The 27,384-nt window shown below is 42.6% G+C and overlaps 1 protein-coding gene across 3 annotated transcripts in view; it reads right to left on the bottom strand.

Annotated features, from left to right (window-relative positions):
• DDR2 (discoidin domain receptor tyrosine kinase 2) overlaps positions 1-27,384 on the bottom strand; it is a 281,188-nt gene that overhangs the window by 107,004 nt on the left and 146,800 nt on the right. For all 3 annotated transcript variants that reach the window (XM_077452620.1, XM_077452621.1, XM_077452622.1), the window contains exons 4-6: positions 13,071-13,302; positions 9,640-9,787; positions 2,122-2,227 (exon numbers count right to left, since the gene is read on the bottom strand). In XM_077452620.1, coding sequence (XP_077308746.1) covers positions 2,122-2,227; positions 9,640-9,787; positions 13,071-13,302 — 486 coding nt within the window. The remainder of the gene's footprint in view (positions 1-2,121; positions 2,228-9,639; positions 9,788-13,070; positions 13,303-27,384) is intronic.

Raw genomic sequence — 27,384 nt, 5'->3', positions numbered from 1 at the left:
TATTAAGCCAAGGAGCCCACAGCCGTTCAAATTTTCCTGCACGGCCCCTGTGTTGATAAATGTACTTTTCCATGCGTAACGTAGCTCCCATCTGAGCTATCCATTCCCGCAACCTCGGGGGGTCACTCGCTCTCCAGTGTTGAAGGATAAGTTTACGGGCCTGGAAAAGGGCTCTACCTTTGGCCTCCTTAGGGTTCGCCTCTATTGGGAGGTCATCCATAATACCTAGGATACACACCTTTGGATCTTGTGGCACCGCTACCGTGAAAACCCCATTGAGAGTTTCAATGACTCTCCTCCAATATAGATGTAATTTGGGGCAGCGCCACAGTAAATTAATGAGATCTCCACGGTCCCTGGCGCACCTGGTGCATTGATCCTCCTCCCCAATCCCCATCTTGTACAGTCTGGCCGGCATACGGTGCACCCTCATTACAATGTACAATTGTGACAATCACTGTGCCATATTCAGCGAGCACCCTTGTATCGCCTGTAGGGCCTCAGCCCATTGGTCCTCCTCAAATGCTCCTACATCCCTCTCCCATGAGGTAATCACCTTTGCTGGGAAGCCGGACGAAAATGCGTTAAGTAACATAGCATATGAACTGAATATAAAACCCTTGTAACTGGTGACTTCTATCATATAACAAAAGATTGGGGTGGGGGATTGTATCCAAGGATTGTTTCCTGCCTGCGCCTTGACGGCGTGCCACAGTTGCAAGTAATGGAAATACATATATTGGGGAACACCATGTCTTTCCCTCATCTCTGCAAAGGAGAGCAATTTACCCCTCGTAAAAATGTGAGCTAGGTGGGTTACTCCATATCGTTTCCAATGTTCAGCGCAAGTCAAACCAAGCAGCTCTCCCATAGTACCGGTTATTCCATATCGGACCGTACTCCGTAAAGCCCTCTACATCTTGTAATTGGCGTGTTTTAATCCAAATTTTCAGAATTAGGGCATACGTTGGGAACTGCCTATTTGACTTGGCGAACGATAAGGCCTCTAGACCCGCAACTACCCCACCCGAGCCTGTGGCGTGTCTCAGGAGAGCAGTGGTGGGATACCCCCCTCCCCCCATCTCCCTTCCGTTTGATATGGCCCCAGCAATATGTTGAAGTTGGGCAGCTAAATAGTAGAGCCATGGGTTGGGAAGGGCCAGCCCGCCCGCCTCTTTGGGTTTCTGAAGCTGTTCCAATCTTATTCTGGGAGGTTTGTTAAGCCAGAGAAATGCTCTAAATAAGGAGTTAATGATTCTAAACATTTTAAGTGGAATTACCATTGGGGTGTTATGTAAGATGTACAATAATTGTGGCATGAAAATAATTTTGGTAAGGTTTACTCTACCTATCAATGACATTTTTAATTTAGCTCATGTTTTTGTTTTATCCCTGATCCTACTTAATAACGGGGGAAAGATTCAACGTGATATATTTGCATGGCTGTGGAGTGATCCAAAAGATACAAGGAAGTTTAAAAGACACCACTTTACACTGAAGCACTTAATGATTAATGAAGTGGACTGTTTATATTTTCAAGAAATGTGATATTAGTTTGTAGCACAATTATTTGCACTGTCATTTTGAGCACATATACTGTATATGTCAAGCACTTTATTACACTTTTGTTTATGAAGAAATGTGTTCATAATAATGGATATCATGTTGATGTTACAATAATGTTTGATAACACACAGCGCAGCAAATTTATTCTTTTACAGTTTTGCACATTAATATTGGGAGTGTGTTACATGCTGCCTGCTTAGTCCTTAATTACTACTCATGGGCATAACACAACAGTTGTTCATAAGATTATATTTGATAAGTGTATTTTATGGCTTTTGTAATAAAGGGCATTTTTTTTACATAACATTTAGATTTGTGTATTGGTTGCCTTCTAAATCCTATCAGAGGGAAACAAATTTTGATTGCAAGTGATTAAATGATAGAAGTTGGCACAACGTCATTCTATTAGCTAAGTGAAAATCCCTTGCAAAGGGAGAATCCACTCTGCAAAGTGGTTATCATATACGCCTTCAATCAGCCACATTTTGTCGATTTTATAATATAGTTTTCTTGATGTATTATAGCAAATTCTGCAAAAAAATAATAATAATTTACCTGTAGCCAACTGCTCCATCATATATAGTATCATTTAGATTAACCATCTGGCCATCAGATAAAAGAAATTGCTGACCAGCTGGGGCATTGTAAGAGACAAGTCCATCTATTTAAAAAAAAGAAAAAAGGAGTTTACATAATTTGATCTGTTACATATATTAAATATTGTGTTACTTATATTAAAGTGGTTCTAAAGGCAGAAGTTTTTTTTTATCTTGATGCATTCTATGGGATACAGCCCCCTCAGCCCTCCTATTACTTACCTGATCCCCATCTCGATCCAACGATGTTGCACAAGAGACTTGGCTACCTCTCCCTCCTCATTGGCTGAGACATCAACAAAGCTTTACTGACTCCCGCTGCTGTCAATCAAGGTCAGTGAGCCAATGAGGAAAGAGAGGGGGTGGGGCTGGGCCACAGCTCCATGTCTGAATGGGCACAGGGAGCTGTGGCTCGGTTCATTTGCCCCTATAGCAAGCTGCCTGCTGTGGGGGCACTCAACAGGAGGGAGGGGCAAGGAGTGCCAAAGTGGGCCCGGAGAAGAGGAGGATCTGGGCTGCTCTGTGCATAGCCACTGCACAGAGCAGGTAAGTATGACATGCTTGTTATTTTTACCAAAACAAAAAAATTGGACTTTAGTATCACTTTAACCACTTCTATAACGGGTCTATTCTGGCACTCCTCATCTACATATCAAATTCATCAATTTTTTTGGTAGAAAATTACTCATAACCCCCCAAACATTATATATATATTTATATTTAGCAGACACCCTAAGGAATAAAATGGCGTTGTTGTGAATTTTTATGTTGCATGGTATTTGCGCAACAATATATCAAACTTGTTTCTGGAAAAAAAAAACAGTTTCATGATTTAAAAAATAATAAAACAGTAAAGTAAGCCCAATTTCTTTGTATAATGTGAAAGATGATGTTACGTTGAGTAAATACCCAATATGTCACGCTTTTAAAATTGCACACACTGGTGGAATGGCGCCAAACTTTGGTACTTAAAAATCTCCATAGGCAAAGCTTTAAAAATGCTAGAATTGTTGCTCTTACTCTAATGCACGCGGCAATACCTCACATGTGTGGTTTGAACGGCGTTTACATATGTGGGTGAGCACATGGGGACGGGGCGCTTTAAAGAAAAAATGTTTTTAATTTTAACACTTTCTTCTTATAATTTTTTTTAATCACTTTTATTACTATTTTATTACTAGTTTATTACTATTTACTATGTAGACATCCCTTGTAATAGGAATGGTGTGTGACAGATCCTCTTTATGGAGGGATGTGGGGTCTATAAGAAAAAAAAAAAAATGACAGATCTGATGCTTTGCAGCCGAGATCGCTGCTTTGCTGACATGCTCCTCCAACAGTCATAGAGAATTACTAAATTATTAATAAACTAAACCAAAATCACTCCATAAGTGAATAAATAATTAAATCCATCAGAAAATTAATTGTGATATAAAAAGTTCATATTATCATGCAGAAAAGTCCATAAAAGGGGGGGGGGGGTGGTGTCTGAATTAAAATCAACCTCCTATAGAACAATCACTTGGGTGAAACAGATAAATAATAATGAAGTGAACAAAGTGTCCCAAAAATTATTTTATAATTTTTTGGGACACTTTTTTCACTTCATTATTATTTATGAGCTATTTATTAACTTGACTTCCAAGTGATTTTCCTATCAGAAATCAGCATCATGAAGTTTACATAAACCAGCAATGAAATCTGCAATGCTGAGACTACCAAATGCAATGCCCAAAGAACTAAAGAGTGTAAAATCATTGCTGTAAGTAAAGTAGGGGATTGCAAAGTGATCCATTCTATTCTGTGATTGTTGTAATATGGTGTGCCTACTGACTTTTACATGTTGGTTATAACAACCCACAGGCTGTGACAGTTGCATGCAATGCAGACTGATATGCAGCAGGCCCCACTAGAGTTATGTGAGGTGACATTATAAGGTAGGAGTTACAAAATGACAATTACAAGGAGTATACTAAGCTAGCAAAAAGCATATTTGCCTCCTTAGGTTGTAAGTGTATTTTTCCAGGTTGGGATAGAGAGGGAAAGGATTAGACTTTCACATGGTAAAAAACCTGACAAATGTTACCTTTTCCTATTCTTAATTAATGAACTGCAGTCAGTGAGTAGTCAGGGCAAAAGACACACATATCATGTGATAAGATAGCCCTTTGGCAAGATTTAACCCATTTATAGCACAACACCCCTTTGGAAGTGTGTCTCATCTATGGCAAATGATTCTATGCAAAGCTCCACAAGTTTTTAGAGGGCTCCAGTGGTGTACAGTACTAGGGAGATGGACATTAACTCAACTGTAGGTTGCAGTACCTTAGGATGTTTTCTATATAACATCTGCATTTGAGCATGTATACATGGGCATTGCTGTCAATGCTGGCTTTTGCTTTTGAATGCAAATCATAACAAAAGACGGTATTTACCTTCAATGACGCAAACACATCTCAACTGGACATGCGTCTAGAGAAGCACAGTTTAAAACAAGTTAAATCTCTCCTATCTTTAACAGCCAAGGAAGCTGCCAACTTAGCCCCGATTTGCAGTTGCCATGAGTCAGGGCTAGGTTCGCCTTCTCAAAGCTGGCCACTCAGCTGTCGGCTAATTGCCAGCTCCTATCTCTCCACAGTGGCTCACCTGTTTATGATATCCTGCTCGTCGGTCCTGCCTACTTAAGCCTTCCAGTCCAGCTGATCTCTGCCTTCACCTTGGTCACATCTCTAGAGACACTCTGCTGTGTTCCTGTTAAAGACTTGCTTGGTTGACATTCCTTCTGGCTCCAGATCCTGCTTGCTGTTCTACTACACTCATCACTGGCTCCCTGACATTTTGGCTTGTCTGACTATCCGTTCTGGTTCCTGAAGTCTGGCTATGTTTTGACTACATTTAATCTGTTTACCTTTTTTTATTATTAAGTAAGTGTGATTTAACTGTACTTCTGATTCATGGTTTCTGACACCATGGTGCTGCACATATCATCAGCTATGACACCAACCATGGCTTGACAGTTCAGTTAAGAACTAACATAAGTGTAACAATTGTCATTCAAGGCATGCATATTTCACTCCTATGGCAAGTCACTCCTTCGGCTGCTAGAACCATGGCACACCACAGACAAAGCTGCACACCTTTTAGCAACATTGAATTTATTCGGCGCAGGTCATATGGCTACTCTCTTGATTATATTTAATTCTCTGGCACTAGTGGAATTTTCTTGCATGTGCAACACAGCATGGGTATAATCCTAGTACAACAGAATGATTCAAGCCACCTGTCATTCTGCATTCTTCCTGTTCAGAAAAAAGTTACTGTTTTGGAAAAATGGTATCTTTACATTTTTCAGGCCTCCACATCATAAAAATATATAGTCATTTGCAATATAAATCTTTACAGGGGTTCGGGAAGAAATGACACAGCATAACCAGTCATGTTTTTATGAGGGGGCTACAGTGAACCAAATAACCAACCATTAACACAGACGCAAATTAAGGATTTTTAACTTTGAAGGGCTAGTCATGGTTTGTGGTATTGTACATTTACATTGAAGTAAACCTTACACTGTATGGAAGGTGCTCCAATGTGCCACATCCTACATTTAAAGTGCCTGCCTGCAACGGAGCCCCCAAGGTTTCTATGTTTCTATGTAAAGCTCCACTTTCTGCTTGTGAGTATATTTTGAATTGAATAAATTGGGAGTTTTAGCAATACTACAGTATGGTCCTTTGTTGTTTTATTCCTATTATCCTTGAGGAATGTTGGTGATCTTGTTAAACCATTGATTGATTTGACTTGCTATTGATTTCTTGCATTTATCATTGAGATCTGGTAAAGCGGTGGCACTTGCATTTTTTTGGTGGCCTTGCTTGTTGGATGAATGTACATAATACTAGGGATGCCCCAAACACCCCCCTAGTTCTAGATATTTGAAGAAGGTTTGAGTGATTAGAGCGTATGGAACGCGATGTGTTTTGTCGTTTAAGAAGTTCCTTGAGGTAGGGAGGGGCATGTCCATGTAAACATTGGTGTATGAGGAGAGAAACCTTGTACTCAAGCCTGACGGAGACAGGAAGCCAATGGAGTGAGTGGAGAATGGGAGTAATGTGGGCATGTATTCACATTCTCAACAGGATCCTTGCTGCAGAGTTTTGGATGTACTGAAGCCTCTGCAGACTTTCTAGGAATCCCAATGAGAAGTGCCTTACAGTAGTCCAGTCTGGTAAGGGTCTGGTATGGATTTTGGGGGGGGGGCCCTTACGCCATTTTTTTTTTCATTTTGCCGCAGGGTTTCCCTTAATATCCATACCAGACCTGAAGGGCCTGGTATGGATTTTGGGTGGACCCTCACGCCATTTTTTTTTGTTGGTGCAGGGTTTCACTTAATATTCATACCAGACCCAAAGGGTGTGGTAATGGACTGGGGGGGGGGGGGGGAGACACGTGCCATTTTTTTTCAATTAATTTTTTCTATATTCCTGGGATCCGACAATACATTACAGCTGCGATCAGCTTTGAATTACATTTTTTCCTTTTAGAAATGTCATTTTGCTGTGGTATTGTTCTGAACATGGGAAAATGTGCTACTTTACAGGCATTCTAAGTACAACCCCAAGGCACGATATTTAAAAGAATATTTCATTTTTATTTATTCACTTTAAATATTATTAAAATCACTGCTCCTGAAAAAAACGGCCATTTTTAAAACTTTTTTTTGCATTAATACATGTCCCCTGGGGCAGGACCCAGTTCCCCATACACTTTTTATAGCAATAACTTGCATATAAGCCTTTAAAATTAGCACTTTTGGTTTTTCATGTTAGTGTCCCATAGACTTTAACGGTGTTCCGCACCTTTCGAATTTGTCGTGAACACCACATAATGTTCTCTGCTCGGCGAACATGCGAACACCTGATGTTCAAGTTGAACTTATGTTCGAGTCGAACATCAGGCTCATCCCTACTTAATACATATACGGACCCCTGATTGCCCCTAGTGGCCTTTATTTGGACACTTGGAGTGGACTATTAAATGTATTATTATCTATATTCATTATCATTCATTATTATCTTTTCACTAGTTGTGTTTTTATAACCTGTTTGTCAGGTCACCTGAGACCAGGTGACAGATGCACTGCGTAGGAATCGGAAGTGCACCGCTAGGTAGTGGACCTTAGGACTGACTGCTGCGGATTTTACCCAGGGAGATTCAGGACACAGGTCTACAGGATCACTAACACAGATCCCAATAGGAGCTGGAGCATAGATTCCCCAGGGCGCAGAGTCTAAGAGCCAGCAGGTGTCCGCCAGAGCCTCCAGTGGTGAGGATGGACTTCGCTGCAGTCTGGCTCCTGGTCGCAGTCCCTAGGGTCTCACAGCTCACGCTCACAGTAGACTACAGAAGAAAGAAGCAGCAGGCTGGGACGACAAGGATAGTAAGGGGATAAGGCAGAAGTCAGGGCAACTAGCAGACAGGAACAACAGAGTACACGCCAAAGGTTCAGGGTCACAGGCAGACAGGGATGGTTGGGGACATGCCAAAAGGTCAAGGTCACAAGCACACAGGAATCGTTGAGAACACACCAAGGTTGGTAACAGAGACAAACATAGAGCACACAGCAAGCAGGAAACAGGAAGCCAAACACACAATGGATACATAATGGTTGATCAGCACCGCTGGCTTGCAGTGCACAGGTTAATATAGGGTTCCCTGATAGGGCCTGGGGTGGAGCCACGAAGTGGCTGGCCTCTTAGTCTGAACACATGAGGAGAGGTAAGCAAACAGAGGAAGATTACTGCATAACCATGACACTGTTTTTCCATTAATTTTGTTTTTCATCATGGTCTATTGCTTTATATGTTAATTACTTTGCAGTGAAGGTATTATTGTTTTTCATTTTTGTGTTCACCGCACAAGGGCTTTAAAGCGGGAGTCCGCCGGGAGTCCGCCGTTTTTTTTTAAAGCCAGCAGCTACAAATACTGCAGCTGCTGACTTTTAAAATAATGACACTTACCCGCCTAGCGTGCCCGTGATGTCGGCACCCGAAGCCGATCTCTCGATTGTCTCTCGGGTGCTGCCGCCGCCATCTTGGGTATGGGAATCAGGAAGTGGAGCCTTTCGGCTTCATTTCCCGGTTCCCTACTGCGCATGCGCGAGTCGCGCTGTGCAATAAGGATGTTCCCCGCTGTCTCTGGAATCCATGTGTTTCCCAGCAGGCAGCGGGGGACCTTCGGAAAGGGGCGTAGATTCTGCGGAAAGGGGCGTACCTTCTGCAGAATCTACGCTGGAAGTGGGTGCAGATACCTGTACTGTACAGGTACCTGCACCCCCCTCCCCCCTAAAAGGTGCCAATTGTGGTGCCGGAGGGGGGGAGGGTTCCAATGAGCGGAAGGTCAACTTTAGGATGGACCTCCGCTTTAATGACTACTCATTTATTTAAATAGGAATTTACACATGTTTTAAAACATGTATTACACTGTACCAGTTGTCATTTAAGACATAACTTGAATTCAGGTATTTTGGGAAACCAATAAATTGGAGGGTTTTATTCTACTTTAAATCGGAGCCTATTGCCGAGAATGGCATCATCCATTGTTTTTTGTTGGATGTTTCCTAAGTTTTAGTTTTTGTTTGCTTCTGCCTTCTGGAAACTCTCCTACCTCTCAGGCTCTACCTGTGCAGGATGTGTGCTAATTGTTCCTGACTCCCCCCAGACCTGCTACCCTGGGAGGACACATCTGTCTGGAGGAAAATAGGCCCAGAGTTCGGGCTTGATGCTTGCACTATTTTGCTGGAGGTCTTTGCTCAGGAGGAGTAAAGTTAAGTTTTGAATAGAGGTACCAGAGAGGAACTTTGGCTACTAGAGAGAAGTGGGGCATAGCTTGGGCCTCACAGGACATCTGGAGATTTGTCCAGAGAAGGATAAGTGCTGTAACTACCTAGATTTTAAAGAATACAGGTTATTTTCTCTGTATGGCTGTAAATAGGGTTTTTTGTTGTTTTCAGTCTATCCTAATATATAGAATGTCAGTTTCAGCATTAATGCCATTTTCTGTATGACTGGACACTGTATTTTGGAGTCTGTGGTATGTGCTGTATTTTTGGGGTATCCTGTGTCCCTAACCATCTCTTCCTGGAGTTTAATGCCCCTTCATAAACTCTATTATTGTTGAAAAATTACTGACTTGACAATCACTAATTGTCAAGAATAATACCTTGAGTTCTAGGGGTCCCTAATAGTAGGGGTAAGCAGTTGCTATACTTAATAATAGTAGACACAGACAACCATAAAAAAAACAGAAAACTTTGACAAAATACAATATTAAAGTACTATGTAGGCTTTTTTTGGTAGCAAGTAGATAAGGTATATTTAAAGTTTTCATTTTGGCAGCTAACTAAAAAATACATAATTAAATTATCTAATAATAACAGCACATTTCCAAAGGTAATTGTTTGACTCTATTGGACTCTTACCTAGCCAGACACAGCCATATAGCTCCACTCGTAAACACACATTCATAGAATGATCAGTAACTGGGATGAAACGTAGAAACCTAGCAATAATCGGTGGTTCCAGATCCTTTAAGACTATGTCATAAGGGTTGACATTTCCTTCAACAACCTGTAAAAATATGTGATTTAATGGGAATATTAGGTTTAGAAATAAGGAAATAATAGTGTAATTTCTTATTATGATAACTATATACAGTACATATGTAAAGCTAATCAATGATTGCAAGTAGGGACTAAAATTTACTGTTCATTTTAGCGCAGCATGTGGATTAAAAAAATAATAATAAACTGTTTTGGCAGTTGTGTAATAAATCCTGTGTTACATAATTGAAACAGGAGGGCTTTAGAATATTATTTTTTCACAGTAGAACATTTTTTAAAAATATTACAGCCCTCATTTTTTCAAGAACCTAACTTGGCACACACACAAGTTTGAGTCCCCAAAGTTAGGTGTTGACAATTATGAACAAGTTGATGTGAAATGGAACCCCACTTACAACCCAAAGAAAAAGCTGAAAACATCTACCATGTTTCGTTAGTATTCTTCAGTAGCTCAGAAGCACCTAGATAATGGGGTATGTGAGCTAAACAGCTTAAACCCCTTTATGAGCCAACAGCTCTCAGACATAAATCAAAACATTTGCAACTTCGCACTAGGATGTTAACAGTTCCCAGGGAAATTCTTAGAAGCTCTTTGGCAGACGTTTCTACTGATTCCCAAAGTACAAAACACAAACAATTCACCAGTTCATGCACTGATCAAAGAAACCCCAAGTCCAGCTAGTAATCTTGAATACATAAAAATAAGCATCTTCTATAACTAAAACACTGCAGCTCTCTAGTAAATCCACTGGGTGGTGGATGTATATCTAAACAAGCAATGAGAAGAGGAAAAAGCGCACGACCGCCCTAGTGTGATACTGTTTAATAAAACACATAATACATTTTCACATTACGAAGTGTCTGTACAGGCGTGAAGTACAAATATTCCTCCTCTCCTAGATGGTCGCTGTAAGATGCATTGTGGAACAAGGGACATCCAATTTCCCCAAATCTCTTGATTCAAGAGATTGCCTGCTGGATGAGCTTATATATTTGGGTGAAGTCAGGTGATCTATGTTCTATGCCACCTGGATGGCTGTCTGGGTGGACGTGTGTCATCTGACCTGGGCTGCTAGACCAGAGATTGGGCCTATCCCGGGGCATCTGGCTGCTAGGCTGTGTGAGGGCCTATCCAGCAATTAGGAGAGCAGCGCAGGGTTGGGGTTGCGGCTTGCAGTCCAACCAGATGTGACGGTTCTGCCAGCCAGAGAATCTGTCAGTGGTTAGAGGTAGAAGGGAAGCTGTCACCATGAAGGGAAAAATCACCTTTACCAGGGACCACAGTGAGTAACTGAAGGAAGTACCGGAACCATAATCTCACCGAAAGTGCACGGTGGAGAATCGGGAAACTTCAGGCAGTGATCAAGTCAGGGACCCAACCAACGGAGGAGAGGCTTGCAGAGCAGCCTTGTGTGTCAAGTCAGGGACCAAGCTGGTTAGCAGGGGTAAAGCTTGAGAAGTATCTAGAGTGTCAAACTAGGGACCCAGCAGAGAAGCAGGGTAGACACTTGAGGAGATACCACTGCAAGCCTTGGAGGAGCTCAAGGGATTCATAGTCAGTGAGTGAGAGGGTCTAGTGAGAGACTAGGAGCTCAGTACTGAAGAACTAAAAGGAGAAGTTGTAGTGGAGCTAAAAGAACTGTTATGTTTTAATTGGGAACTGTTAAAGGACTGTTATCATAGGACACAGCATTCCTGCAAGTGCAGATGGGGCTTCTTGCTGGGGCCTTTCCCTGCACGATTGTCCTCCTACTGAAGTCTCTGAGTCTGCCAATTGAGTTTGCAACTGTCTATCGGTGTCCTGGGCCAGGGCCGTCTTTAAGGCAGGGCAAAAGGGGCAGCTGCCCTGGGCCCTGTCATTGTTGTGGGGCCCAAAACAGCTGCCTCATACTTGCCAATTATCCAGGTTTAAATTCCCTTGTCCCTTGCAGTTTTATTCCTGTGCTGTGTCCCAATATCTCAGTGTGCAGTGCTGGTACTAATGCTGCCCAGCTCTGCCCTATTGTTGTGTGCGGATGACTCCCCTGCAGATCCTATTTTTACATGTAAATAACCGACATTCATATGTAAATAGCGGTGACAATACTAAGTAAATAGATGCGGCCGGCGGCATTGGTATGCAAATAAAGGCGGCATTCCTATGTATATCATGTTCCCCTGCTGTGAGGAGGTGATGTGCTGTAACCTCTAGCAACTAACCAGTGAGCCGTAATGTGTGCTGTAACCTCTAGCAACCAGTCAGTAAGCAATAATGATATGCTGTAACTGCTGGCAACCAATCTCAATTGCTGCCTGATCTGATACAGAAAACTGGTTTTAAGTCTAGCTGCTATTTATTGTATGTCTCAGAGTAGGTGGAGAGGGAAATTGCATGGGGGGGGGCAAGAAAATTTTTGCCCAGGGTCCAATCTATACTAAAGACGGCCCTGGGACTCCTGGCACTAACCCTCTTTCCCTCAAAAATATATAAAACGGACTGTCAAATGAAATAAAGCCTCTTTTACATCCAAGAAGTGTCAGGCGCCCAAAGACTTTCACCATCTTTGCTCCCACTATGCCTCACAACCCACCACATATTGAAGGATGTCAGCTATCTTTGGCCTTGGAGGTCCTCATTAGACCAAAAGTGGTAAAATACCTTGCTACATGTATTTTTATTACATCTGTTATATCATACATTACCATTTCATCAGTGCAAAGATTGGAAAGGTTACTTCATTTTAGCTCCACCATCCAGAAAATTATGAAAGAATACACTTTATACCATATTAACTGTTTAGGTTTAATACTATAAAATTAATCAGTTTATATACTTTTCATTTTTCAGCATCCATATTTCCCTTTTATCCTGGATTCTGTATATTTTGTATCTTATGTACTGTTGAATTTATAATTATATCATAACCACTGTTCTAAACTACACAAATAATTTGGCGTGGTTTTAAAAGCTATGTAAGCTAAGAGGCGGACTGAAAACTCCAATAAGTTGGTCAACTTTGATTGCATGTGGTCAGCTTTACTTGGTGAAGTAACCTATCCCCTATTACCTTAACAACAATCTATTATCCATATTTTTCTTACATTATAGGTCAAGATTACCAAACTATAGTTTAGTTCAGGGTAGATGTTGGGCTGATGGGGTTTAATTTCCATTCAGCACCTTCTATCTCAGTCATGCACATCTCTCCAGCTTCCATGCTCATTACTTTAAGGAAATCATTGTTACAGATGGTGGTGATTCACCCTTTAGAAAAGTTTAAATTATACAGCTGGTTATATATGTTTTGTACCTGACTGCCATGGCGATTTTTCCAGGAGATCCAACGAGTGCCATCTCTACTGTAGTTTATTTTAAACATCTGAGCAAATTCATTGCCATGTCCTCCTGCATGTCGACCTTGAGTGCCTACCAAGGTTATAAAATGAAGGACCCGCAAATCAATCTGCAGAAATTCTGTCAGTTCTTCAGGATCTACCGGTAACTCTGGACACCACGCCCCATCTCCTTCTTCTAAATCCAACCTGTTTGACAATAAGTTTCAGACTTCATATAATGTACATTTACCCTTACATTAAACAGATGATAGAATGCTAATTCCTTCTATAATGATTTGCACAATTTTTTTGAAGCATAAACACAATTATAAATGTAAAAATGGAAGTATTATATATACAGTATCTCACAAACGTGAGTACACCCCTCACATTTTTGTAAAGATTTTATTATATCTTTTGATGTGACAACACTGAAGAAATTACACTTTGCTACAATGTAAAGTAGTGAGTGTAACGCTGTCAATTTTCTGTCCCCTCAAAATAACTCAACTCACAGCCATTAATGTCTAAACTGCTGGCAACAAAAGTGAGTACACCCCTAAGTGAAAATGTCCAAATTGGACCAAAGGTGTCAATATTTTGTGTGGCCACTATTATTTTCCAGCACTGCCTTTACCCTCTTGGGCATGGAGTTCACCAGGGCTTCACAGGTTGCTACTAGAGTCCTCTTCCACTCCTCCATGACGACATCACGGAGCTGGTGAATTTTAGAGACCTTGCGCTCCTTCATCTTCCATTTGACATCACCTTTACCTTCAGCTTCTTTAGCAAGGCAGTGGTCTTCTTGGAGGTGTGTTTGAGGTTGTCATCATGTTGGAATACTGCCCTGTGGTCCAGTCTCTGAAGAGAGGGGATCATGCTCTGCTTCCGTATGTCACAGTACATGTTGGCATTCATGGTTCCCTCAATGAACTAAAGCTCTCCAGTGCCGGCAGCACTCATGCAGCCCCAGACCATGACACTCCCAACACCATGCTTGACTGTAGGCAAGGCACACTTGTTTTTGTACTACTCACCTCGTTGTTGTCACACACGCTTGACACCATATGAACCAAATAAGTTTATCTTGGTCTCATCAGACCACAGGACATGATTCCAGTGATCCATGTCCTTAGTCTGCTTGTCTTTAGCAAACTGTTTGTGGGCTTTCTTGTGCATCTTCTTTAGAAGAGGCTTCCTTCTGTGATGACAGCCATGCAGACCAATTTGATGCAGTGTGCGACGTATGGTCTGAGCACTGACAGGCTGACCCCCCACCCCTTTAACCTCTGCAGCAATGCTGGAAACACTCAAAAGTCTATTTGCCAACGACAATTTCTGGATAAGATGCTGAGCAAGTGCACTCAGCTTATTTGGTCGACCATGGTGAGGCCTGTTCTGAGTGGGACTTGTCCTGTTAAACCACTGTATGGTCTTGGCCACCAGCCTAGGCCATCTTCATGTAGGGCAACAATTCTTTTTTTCAGATCCTCAGAGAGTTCTTTGCCACGAGGTGCCATGTTGAACTTCCAGTGACCAGTATGAGACAGTGAGAGCGATGACATCAAATTTAACACACCTACTCCCCATTCACATCTGAGACCTTGTAACACTGACGGGTCACATGACAGCGATGAGGGAAATTTGCTAATTGGGCCCAATTTGTACATTTTCACTTAGAGGTGTACTCACTTTTGTTGCCAGTGGTTTAGACATTAATGTGTGTTGAGTTATTTTGAGGGGACAGTTCATTTACACTGTTATCCAAGCTGTACACTCAATACTTTACATTGTAGAAAAGTGTAATTTCGTGTTGTCACATGAAAAGATATAATAACATATTCACCAAAAATGTGAGGGGTGTACTCACTTTTGTGAGATACTATAATATATACATACATACATACATACATACACATACACACACACACACATATATATACAGTATATACATAAAATGTAATTGTAGACCAAAACAAAAGCAGCACAGGCATTACTATTTAGGATTTAAATTCAGATGTCAGTTGCACAATAAGATGGAAATGCAACAATATTTGGTATTTGGCACAAACTAATTTGTGCATTAATGGAAAATACATGGAATTCAATGGAAAAATAAAACCATGTTGTTGTCCAACGATGTTTTAGACGTCCCTACATTGCACTTGATCAGAGCTGTGGATGCTGGCCAGAGCACCAAAGCGAAAAGGCTTCAGGGGACCAGTCACATGTAAACATTTATAAAGTAAGTAAGAAGAGTACCCTAGGCAAAATGAGCATTTAACCCTGCCAGACCATTGCTGTAACTGTCAAATTTTCATTTCCCAGTTCAGCTTTAGAATTAGTATTAGGTAATTTTTTACTCTTTTTTGCTGTCAACCTCTGGGGGGGGGGGGGGGGGGGATTTTTCTTTCACTTCTTATCTTGAAGACACAAGAGGAAATGAAAGGACATCTCCCCAAAGTGAGGGGAATTCTAATCTTAGGCAGCTGTCCCCAAGACATTTGTCTGCTTTGGAAGATTTTCCCTCAGTTATTGCTGTCATGATAAGTATAACATGTAGGATTTTTCACTTTCTGACTCAGTGATAATGGTCACATGGACAAACAGAGGGTGCATCTTCCCAGCAGGAACAAAGACAGCAACAAAAAAAACAACATAAGCCACTTTTAGTGACAACTGTACATTGAGTTTGGAGACATGACATGGACAGTGGGTATGAAATCTGGAAGGCAGAAATGTAAATTTAAAGTAAAAAGCCTGAAATAATTAATATAAGGTGAAAAAATACACCACTGCATATGCACCCCTATGTATATAGAGCAAATACTTTAAGAATAACTTTTTTAGGTTTAAAAATGGCAACAATAACCACAAACCTCCTAATCAAATGACTAAATATAATCATAGATGCCAAGTATTGGCATAGCCAGGTTGATGCTCTCTATAGCTGGCTGTAAGTACAGCACACTATGGCAGAAACACCTGGCTCCTTAAGGCTGTAAACCCTGCCAGGCTGTGAGCAAGCAATGAAAGTATTTCTTGATGTAAATACTGTATGAATTTGAGGTCTGTGCTTTTATTTAGCCTTTTTATTGAGGAGGGTGTGGGGGATTTTGACAGCTTATAAAGCAAACATAAAGTTAAAATTTAATAATGGAACATTCATTTTTTGTGCTGAAAATTGGCTGATGTTTTTTGGTGTGGTAGTGTTGGCACTTAAAGTGTTGTCACTTATTCACCATATTTGTAAATGTAACCCTTAAGCCCTATTTCTAACAAAAAACTAAGACATGAACTTAAGGTTGAACTCTGCAAAAAAACTTTCATTTTAATATATTTCTCAACAGCCACAAACAATTTAAATCCACCTTGTGTGTATCCCATTACGAACCTAAATATTACTTGGTTAAAGTAGTGGTGACATCATGACTGTGTTACACAAAGCCTATGAGGAAAACAGAGCTGTAGGAGGGACCCATCAAGTCCTCCTACTACATGCAGTCTGCAGGAATCTACAGGGGGCAGATACACCAGTTACACTGTCATGGAATCAGAAGTAGGAGGACTCTAGGACCCAGAATCTGTCAAGACACCAATGGCAGGAGAAGGGCTCTTGGACCCAGAATCTCTACCAACACGTCACATGGGTCTTTATAAGGAAGTCTGTTAGTGGTTAAAGTTGCTAACTGATCTTCAGTTTGTACCGTGTTCCTGTGATCCTTGTTCCTGACAGTTCTCTGCTAGCAACCTGGCTTGTACTTGACTATTCTCCTGCCTGTCTCCTGACCTGATTTCGGTTTGTCCACGGATATTCTCTACTGTCTTCTGTGTCTGACTTCGGCTTCCCCCCTGACCCTACCTGATCTGTTACCCTTCTGGCTCCTAACTCTGGCTTGAACTGACTTCCCATTATCTCAGTGCTACTACAGACCTGCCACGTCTCACAGGTGCCAACTTGTCTGCAACCACAACCACTACTACAACCACTACTACATCAGAAACCCTTATGAGTTTCTCCGCAAACAACATCACTGGCGATCTGTGCTACTTTGAGCCTGACGCCTCCTGTTCCCACTTTCAGGGGAGTCTGGAACTTAGCAACAAGGGAAGCCCTCTCTCCAATGGCCTCCAGCACCAGGTACATGATAGTATCAATCAGCCAATATGTCTGAGGCAGAGAGAGGTTCTGCAGCGATGGAGGCTCTCTGTCATCAGACGACTGCACTTACTCACACCATCAAGGATTTGCAAGAAGGATACTTCCAGCTTGAAGGATGCATGCACACCCTTACTACTATGGGGACTTCCACAGAACCTAACCCCGTTATGAGCCCCAACCCTTCAGCTGCTCCTTCATATCCTCCGGCTGCTGCTCTAGCCGCCATGTTACTTCCTCCGCCAGAACCCAGAATTCCCACTCATAAACGCTTTTCAGGGGATCTGTGAAAGTTCAGGGCCTTCAGGAATGCATGTGAACTTTATTTTGCTCTGCAACCAAGGACTTTTTACATTTGAGATGGTCAGAATAGAGTTAATTATTTCTCTACTGTCTTATGAAATCACAGTCCTGGGCCCACAACCTGTTGGAGCAAAAGAGTACAGCACTAAACTCTGTTTCCACATCCTTTGAGGCCATGGCTGTCCGTTTCGATGACCCACAGAGGACCGCTACTGCTGAGTCTGCCCTCCATACCCTCGTTCAGGGCCGACCACCTGTACAAGACTACATTGGGGAATACCGTAAGTGGTCAGCTGATACCGGAAGGAATGCCGCTGCTTTAAAATACCAGTTCCATTTAGGCTTAGCTGAGACCCTTAAAGATGAATTGGCCCAGATTGAGGCTTCTACCACCCTTGAGAATCTCATCCAAGTCTCCATCCAGTTGGATAGGAGCCTACGGGAGAGACATTTCAACCCAGAGCTTTTGTCTCTCATGGGTTTTGCCAAAGGTCCCAGGTCCAACTACTCCTACTCGGGCTCCTCAACCCTCTATTTCATCTAATGTGGAAACTATGCAGATTGGTCTACTCAACTATTTCTGTCTATATTGCGGATCCACTGGCCATTTCATGCGCAATTGTCCTATCCGACCAAGTAAGCCCTGACAACTATCCCCTTCATGTCTCCAGTTGTCCGAGACTCAATCCACTAACATTGTTCCCATCTCATTGCAGGTGACAGGAAAAGGAGTCAACCTGTAGGCAATCATTGACTCTGGGGCCTGTAGTTGCTTCATAGACATTAATCTTGTGAAAGACTCCCATATTCCTCTCATGTCGAAGAAGCGAAGACTCGATATACACTTAGTGGATGGCACCACTCCCAGCTCGGGACCTTTTACCTAGGAGACCATTCCTATCTTAGCAATTACAGATATAGGTCACCAAGAACTCCTCCAGTTCGATGTCATCAGGTCTCCCATATTTCCAGCCATCCTAGGAATACTCTGGTTGCAGCCCCACAACCCACAAACTGACTGGTTCAAGGAAGAAATCACTTTCACATCTAGCTACTGTCAACAACACTGTGGCATCTCCATGCATGATGATTCTCCTGTGTGTTTTGTCCATCCAGTCCTCAACAGATACCAGTTTTGCTGTCCCACCAGTTTATCACAATTTCCTTGACATATTCGACTGATACTCTGCCCTCGCACTGATCCTATGATTGTCAGATCAAATTACATCCCGGAGCAGAAATACCTTTTGGGTGTATCTTTCCACTGTCCAAGACTAAGCTTGAAGCCCTCTGATAGTACATTTTTGGAAACATAGCCAAAGAATTCATCCATCCCTCTTCCTCGCCAGCCAGAGCAGGTATCTTCTTCATTGAGAAAAAGGATCACTCCCTCAGACCATGTGTTGACTACAAGGAGCTTAACAAGATCACTATCAAGAATAGGTACCTACTTCCCCTTGTTTCAGAATTATTTCAGAGGTTCCGAGCAGCCCGGGTATTTACGAAGTTGGGCTTAAGGGGGCCTACCACCTAGTCCACATAAGGGAAGGGGACGAATGAATGACTGCCTTCCGAACGCAATTCGGTCATTTTGAATACCTCGTGATGCCCTTCGGGCTTTGTAATGGCCCTGCAACGTTCCAGCACTTCGTGAACAACATCTTCCGAGAGTACCTCAACCTTTTTCTCATTGTCTACCTGGAAGACATACTGATCTTCTCAGCCTCGCTCGAACTCCATCGAGACCATGTCAAAAATGTGTTAAATACCCTACGAACTCACGCCAAAGCAGAAAAATGTGAGTTTGAGAAACAATCCATTCGGTTCTTGGGACCCATAATCTCTACCGGGGGAATTTCTATGGATCCTCAGAAAGTTAAGGAATGGCCCGTGCCTTTGGACAGGAAGGGAGTTCAAAGATTCATAGGCTTTGCTAACTTTTACCAGAAATTTATTAAGGTTTTCTCAACTACCATTGCCCCGATTACTCAGCTTACTTGCTCACATACACACTTTCTTTGGAAACAAGAATCCCAAGCAGCCTTCGAACAGCCGAAAGCCCTATTTCCCTCTGCTCCAGTGTTACAACACACAGATCCAGCATTTGTTCTCGAGGTAGACGCCTCCAAAGTAGCAACGGTAGTAGTGCTCTCTCAATGTCATGGCCCAAAGGCTCTGCTTTACCCGGTAGCCTTTTGTTCTAAAAGACTAAAGGAATTATGACATGGCTGATAGGGAGCTCCTGGCAATTAAAGTAGCCTTCAAGGAGTGGCAGTACCTGCTGGAGGGTGCTAGTCACCCAATCATGATCTTTATAGATCACAAGAACTTGGAGTACTTGAGATCTGCTAAATGCCTAAGACCTCAGCAGGCTAGATGGGCCTTGTTTTTCTCCAGGTTTCGTTTCCATTTAATATATCGACCAGGATCCAAGAATGGGAAGGCGGATGCCCTATCCCAGATGTTTACTGAATCTTCTGAGCCTGTTCTCCCAAGCACCATTCTTTCTGCCCAAAGTTTTTTGCTAATTCAGCCCAGTCTGAAACCATTCATCAGGCAGCCTTTTGCATCATGTCCTGAATCTGAACAAACCTCACTAAGAAATCAGGATGGATTGCTGGGGTACCAAGATAAGGTCTTCATACCACTGGAGGCAAGGCCTCGGGTTCTCAAGACAAATGATGACCACCAGCTAGCCGGACACTTTGGAGCTCATAAAACTTGTGAGCCCATCCAACAGGCCTTCTGATGGCTTAACCTTAGCTGGGACTGTAGGGCCTATCAATTCCTCCACAGTGCGTGTACGCAGCAAGGGCATCATAGCAAAAGCATAGGGGTTAGTGAGGGCACTGCCCATCCCTAACTGTCCCTGGGAGATGATCTCCATGGATTTCATCACTGACCTACCTCCCTCTGACAAATTGACCACCATTTTGGTAGTGGTAGATCGGCTGTCCAAGATGGCTCATTTCCTGACCATGGTGGGTACTCCTTCTGCTACAGAAACTACCCACATTTTTATAAAAAAAAAATCATTAGACTCCATGGCTTACCCAGTAAAATTGTTTTGGATTGAAGGGTACAGTTTACCTTCAGGTTTTGGAGAGCTCTCTGTAATGCACTGCGAGTGGAACTTTGCCTCTCATCCGCCTACCATCCTCAAAGTAATGGACAAACCGAATAAACAAATCAGACCCTGGAACAATATTTGCATTGTTTCTCTGCTTCCTCTCAAGACAACTGGGCATTCCTGCTCCCACTAGGAGAATTTGCCTACAACTCTTTGCCTTCAGCAACCAACCATTGCTCTATCTCCATTCTGGGCCAGTTACAGTCCCCCCATCAAGACAGGCTTGCCTTAATACAAAACAACTACCAAACCCTTCAAAACTGCATAAAAAGGGCTAAAACGGATTACAAAAGATTATTTGACAGGAAACTAAGGGGTAATCCTTCCCTTAAAATCAGGGACAAGGTGTGGCTGTCAATCATGAACCTGAAACTGCCGTGCCCAATCGTGAGATAAACCCAGTGGCATTTGAGCTGTTCCTGCCTGACTCTTACAGGATCCACCGGTCTTTCACATTTCTCTTCTCAAGCCAGCTATTCTTGACTCATTCCCAGGAATTGTGGAACCACCTCCACCACTGGTAACTGTTGGAGAGGAAACAGAGTTTCTTTACTGTAAGAATGGCAAGGCTGTGGAATTCCCTTCCACAGGTGGTGGTCTTAGTGTGGGGCATCGATAGTTTAAAAAAACAATTAGATAAGCACCTGAATGACCGCAACATACAGGAATATGCAATGTAATACTGACATATAATCACAAACATAGGTTGGAGTTGATGGACTTGTGGCTTTTTTTAACCGCACCTACTATGTAACTATGTAAGTGGAGTCAGCTCTGGATTGCAGTAAGCAAGGTAAGCAGATCCTATATCTGATTAAATGGAGGGGGTATCCACCCGAAGAAAGTTCCTGGGAACCCATAGCCAATATACATGCCCCCAGACTTCTCCAAATACCTGGGGAAAATTGCCCAAATGGGCATCCAGAGGCTGCCTATCGGGGGGGGGGGCACAGTCAGGGAACCAATGGTAGAAGAAGGACTGTAATACACAGCATTTGTCAGACACCAATGGTAGGAGCTGGTCTCTAGGACCCAACATCTCTAGTCTGTTGGTGGTTGAAGTTGCGATTGATCTTCAGCTTGTACCATGTTCCTGTAATCCTTGTTATTGAAAGTTCTCTGTTACCAACCTGGCTTGTCCTTGACTATTCTCCTGCCTGTCTCCTGACCTGACCTTGGACCTTGTCCACAGATATTCTTTACTGTCTCCTGTGTCTGACTTTGGCTTTGTCAGGGCTGGATTAGCCCTTCCTCCTCTGGGCTGGCCGCTCAGCTGTCGGCTAATTGCCAGCTCTCTTCTATCTCCACAGTTACCAGCTGTTCCTGATGATGCTTGTCTGGCCTGCCTATTTAAAGTCTACCAGCTCATTTCTCCATTGCCTTTACATTTGGTCACATCACTAGGAACCATCTCCTGCTGTTGTTTCAAGACTGGCTTGCTACATCCCTCCTGGCTTCCATCCTGCTTGCAGTTGCAATCCCTGGATCCCTGACTTCTGGACTGGCTTATTATCCGATCTGGTTTATGAACTTTGGACTGGCTGACTACCCGATCTGGCTATTGGACTCTGGCTTGCTTGACTACGCTTTTTCCTGTTTACCTTTTTATTTGTATTAATAAACAAGTGTGATTTGATTGTACTTCTGTCTCTGTCTATTTCATGGTTCCTGACAGGCTTCCCCTTTGACCCTGTCTGGTCTGTTACACTTCTGGCTCCAAACTCTGGCTTGAACTGACTTCCCATGATCTCAGTGCCACTACAGACCTGCCATCTCTCACAGGCGCCACCTGTCTGCAGCCACTACTCAGCGCATCAGAAAGTCTTCTGTGTTCCACTGCAAACAACATCACTGGAGACCTGTGCTACTTTGAGCCTGACTCCTGTTCTCCCTTTCAGGGGAGTGTGGAACTTAGCCGCAAGGGAAGCCCTCACTGCATTAGCCTCCAGCACCAGGTACATGATATACACTACAAAAGGAGAGAGAGAGAGAGAGAGAGTGCAACGGTAACCAGTCTAAAATACACTCTTAGTACAGAAAGAACTTACATAGATGCAATGTTTCGTGCTGGATTTCTGTACAGATCGGGAAGAAATACACAAAGAATGTCAAGATTCAAGTAAAGAATACACGTCTTTTGTATGTACATAATGTACATAATGTTTGCCTATCCTGGTGTTTAGCTGTAATCCGTATCCTGAACATAACCTAAACTTAACACTGCTTTTAAACCTAACCACTAAAATTGAAACCTTCACCTGACCCAACTCCTAAGATGAATCCGAAACCCAAAGCATTTTTTAAAAAAAAGGGACAACTTGATTGGTTACAGAGATATAAATACAAATAATTTTACAGTCAGATACTCAATACTTGAGGCCGTTAATTAATTCAGGTTTCTGTGCTAGAATTTTGATCCAGGGGTAAGCCATCTGGGACTAGAGGCATAGAGACTGATTCTGTAATCCAAGGCTTTGTGACTCTAATGCCCCATACACACGGTTAGTTTTTACTACGGAATATGTTCGATGGGAGCTTTCTGTCGGAAGGCTCCATTGGACAGTTTCCATTGGAATTTCCATCACACAAAATTTGAGATCTGGTTCTCAAAATCCGGTTGCGTAAATTACAATCCTGTGTACACAATTCTGATGCACAAAGTGCCACGCATGCTCAGAATAAATTATGATACGGAAGCGCTCGGTCTGGTAAAACTACCATTCGCAATAGAGATAGCACATTCATCACACTGCAATTCTTTTAATAGTTTAATGCAGCACATTCTCTTTTTCTTTAGAATGCTAGAAGAATGAAGTTGTTTTGCTGCTCATATTCTCACAAAATGATTCCTTTTTTATTTATCGTGATCTCCTGAATAATATTAATTTTGTTTTTCGTCAGATCTCCATAATAATGTTTATCATTTGTTTCTCTCTTTTTTTTTTATCAAGATCTTCATATATTTATTTTTTTCTATTGCTCTCCATAATATAATTTCTCGTTTTGTGTGTCATGTTACCACAACACCATTATTATCTTGTATTTGTTAACCTCAAGGAGGTTGGTTGGTGTTGGTGTCCCTTGTTAATTTGACATTGTATTTAGGAACTGTACCTGCCTACTCACAAACAAATTGTCCTTTTTGAAGTAAAACACATAGGCAAGTATTTTAGAAAAATAAATAGCCATTTATTCTGGGTCATGACAAAATAAAGAGGAAGGCAACCCTGGAGAAACTGCTGAAATTGGCAAAGCCTTTGTACCCCAGGGCCGGAGGAGTCCATATAATAGTTAGCACAATCCGGTCCAGGACTACAAGAGATCAGGAACATCAGCAGATGACATCTGTCCCCAGGCTGTGGTCATACCACAGTCTGCATCTTTTGCCAGACCAGACTGAACCCAGGCCATCACTCTCTGGTCTTCCTTAAACGCTTCTTTCCAGGCTGTGACACTGGTGTGGGAGTTGTGGCAGGGGGTGGAGGAGGAGGACCATGGTTCAACTCACAAACATGGCTTTGGCTTGTAAGTTTGCCTCTCAACCGCTTATTTAGGGCTTGCAAGATCACATCTTCACATAAGAGGCATTGGCCCTCCTCCATTTCCAGCATTTTGCAGGCTGTCATGTAGGCATAGTCCTCTTGAAGACTGGGGGCGGTTTCTGTGGGCTGCAGTAGCCTTCAGAAATATGCTAAGTGCTGCCTCCTCCAGGTTACTCCTCTTCCTTGCACTTTTTTGTGGAAGGTCGAGGGGGGGGGGGGGGACCTGGGATTTGGGCAGGCTACTAGGCCAGCCACCTCCTGGCTGCCACTTTCCACGGCCTCCTCCTGGCTGAGACTTTCCTGTGTATGAAAAAGAGATATAGTTTTCTTTTTTGGTTCATCAATCACACATAATTTTCAGCTCATGACGATTGCAAATTGAATGTTAATAAATAGAAAAGACTATCATTCTGACACCAACATTTTTCAGTCGTGTCCCAATCATTTGTGGCCACTACTGTCTATTGATATGTAAAACACTTTGTGAAATCAGAAATTAGTTATCAAAACTAACATATATTTAACATCATTATTTTGGAAACCAGAAATATTTTGAAGAATACTATATCTGACTCAAGCTGTGCTCCTCCACATGTTGCTGCCTGGAAAGCCCAGGTTGGTTATCAGAAGCCTCAGCTGGGGGGGAAGGAAGCCTTGAAGGAAGACTGGAGAGTGCTGGGCTGGGTTCCCTCTGGTCTGACAGAAAATGCAGTCTGTCATAGTACCACAGCCTGGGTACATAAATGTCATCTGCTGCTCCAGATCTCAGGGAATTCTGGACCTTCTTGTGCTCCCTATTATTAGAAGTGCTCCTCATGCCTCCAATTTTGGACTTTAAATACTTGATGTCTGCCACCAGCTTCACAAATTCAAGCAGTTTCTCCAGTGCTGCCTGCCTCTTTGTTGGATTATTATAAAACGGTTGGTTCACCTGCCACAGACCGGGCAGCTCCCTGAAAAATATCAATGACTATTCCTAGAAATTCCCTATCATTGAATGGATCCATTTTCTCCACAAGACACAACACAAGACAAACCCTAATGTCAGGTGAAACTCTCCTAATCTTGACCCAATATAGGCCTCAATCTATAAGCAGTATAGGCCACTGCTGCACCAAGTTAAAATTGTACCTTCATTATAACGATCGTCGCTTCTGGTACTCTATCCTCCGCTCACAGATCGTACGTACGATGCAGGTCATGTTATTCTTTATATCAGTGATGGTGAACCTTGGCTCCCCGATGTTTTGGAACTACATTTCCCATGATTCTCATGCACTCTGCAGTGTATTGGAGCATCATGGGAAATGTAGTTCCGAAACATCTGGGGTGCCAAGGTTCACCATCACTGCTTTATATACACTGCGTATGCGCAAAACTCCACCCACCCCTAGTGTTCTTTCTAGTCTATTCCCTGTCCCTTGACAAAAGGCTGGAGCCCCGAACCTCCCAATCCTGGGGATAGAGATGGTGGAGACGGTGGACATCTTCAAGAGGACAGACTATGATGGGAAGTATGGACCGTATCCAAACCCAAATGTGAGAAAGGCCAAGATCATGCCTAAAGTTGTGAAGAGTCTGCACAGGAATTTTGGGGTACGGCGATCCAAGGATCAATCGAGGAAATGATGGTCAGACCTCAAAGTGAGGGAGTATGATCAGTACAGTGTCCCTGATATTATTATTACTTGCAAGCTGCTCCATGTGCTTTTCTTTACTGCTGTACAGTTTAACATGGCAACTTTCATGTTCATGGGCACTGTAATCGGTCATAGGAAACATTGTTCATTCGTCCAACTTATAAGATGTTTTTGGCAGATACAGGTTAACTACATTTGTTCAGGTCTATTTGTATTAAAATACGTTTTTTGTCTAGATGGGTTTGTAACTAGAATGAAATGCAAACTTGATTCAGTGTAAGGATAGGACATTATTTTTTAGGGTGACACAAACTTTTTAGGGTGTCCTACACAGGTGCTCCAGTGGATACTAGGGGTCTCTACATGTGTTATACTTTAACAAAAAAGGTAAGTATTCTAGCTTTAGAAAGGAAATAAAATGTTCTTCAGCTTGTAACTCTGCCAAAACAGACAATTGTATGACACTTCCAAGCAACGTTTCATATTCCTATTTCTACCCTCCAATATCTGTGTGCTAAGTATACCTATTTCTTATTCACATAGGGGAGAAAAGACTCAGGGCATCTGAGGACACCAGGGACCCCCCACCTCCTAAAGAAGGGAAAATCACCAAACCACACACAGAGGATGAGGAGGGAGAGGTTTATGAAGTGGGTGAAATTGTCACCACAACTGGTGAGTGTCTGAGACCACAGCTTCAGGTAAGAGATCTATTCCTGCATATTTCTAATACATGGTGTGTTTTTTTTCTTTTAGGTGATGTGGATGTTGTGGAAGAAGAATCTCATTTCACCAGTGAAAGTGCCAAGATCCTCATTGGGGAGAGAATAGGGTACAATCATGATTTTGAAAATATAAAGGAAAACATTAATGATGTTCAACAAAAAATTAAAGGGGTTCTGCACTCATAATACAACATTTGCCCATTCTGTTGCCTCTAGTTAATATATCTCATAATGCCACCTGTTTTTTTTTTTTGATTCACCTACCTTTTGTAATCTTCAGTAGTTTATTTTAAACCCCTGCGGCGATGGGCGGTCTCTTGCGGGGATCAGCGTAATTTCCTGTTGAAGCCCGCACTGTCTCCTGGGATCTCGTTCGTGTAATCCCAGGAGACATTGCGGCTAATGCACCCGACATCTCGCGAGATTTCGGGTGCTACAGCCGACATCTCGCGAGATTTCGGGTGCTACAGCCGACATCTCGCGTGATTTCGGTAATTACAGCCGAGATCTCGCGAGATCTCGGCTGTAATTACCAAAATCACGCGAGATGTCGGCTGTAGCACCCGAAATCTCGCGAGATGTCGGCTGTAGCACCCGAAATCTCGCGAGATGTCGGGTGCATTAGCCGCAATGTCTCCTGGGATTACACGAACGAGATCCCAGGAGACAGTGCGGGCTTCAACAGGAAATTACGCTGATCCCCGCAAGAGACCGCCCATCGCCGCAGGGGTTTAAAATAAACTACTGAAGATTACAAAAGGTAGGTGAATCAAAAAAAAAAAACAGGTGG

Source organism: Lithobates pipiens, unplaced genomic scaffold (genome assembly GCF_037356315.1).
Source record: "Lithobates pipiens isolate NorthernLeopardFrog02 unplaced genomic scaffold, aLitPip1_a1.2 Scaffold_23, whole genome shotgun sequence".
Taxonomy (NCBI): Eukaryota; Metazoa; Chordata; class Amphibia; order Anura; family Ranidae; genus Lithobates; species Lithobates pipiens.
Note: the sequence above shows the minus strand (reverse complement) of the source record. Positions and strands in the feature narration are given on the sequence as shown.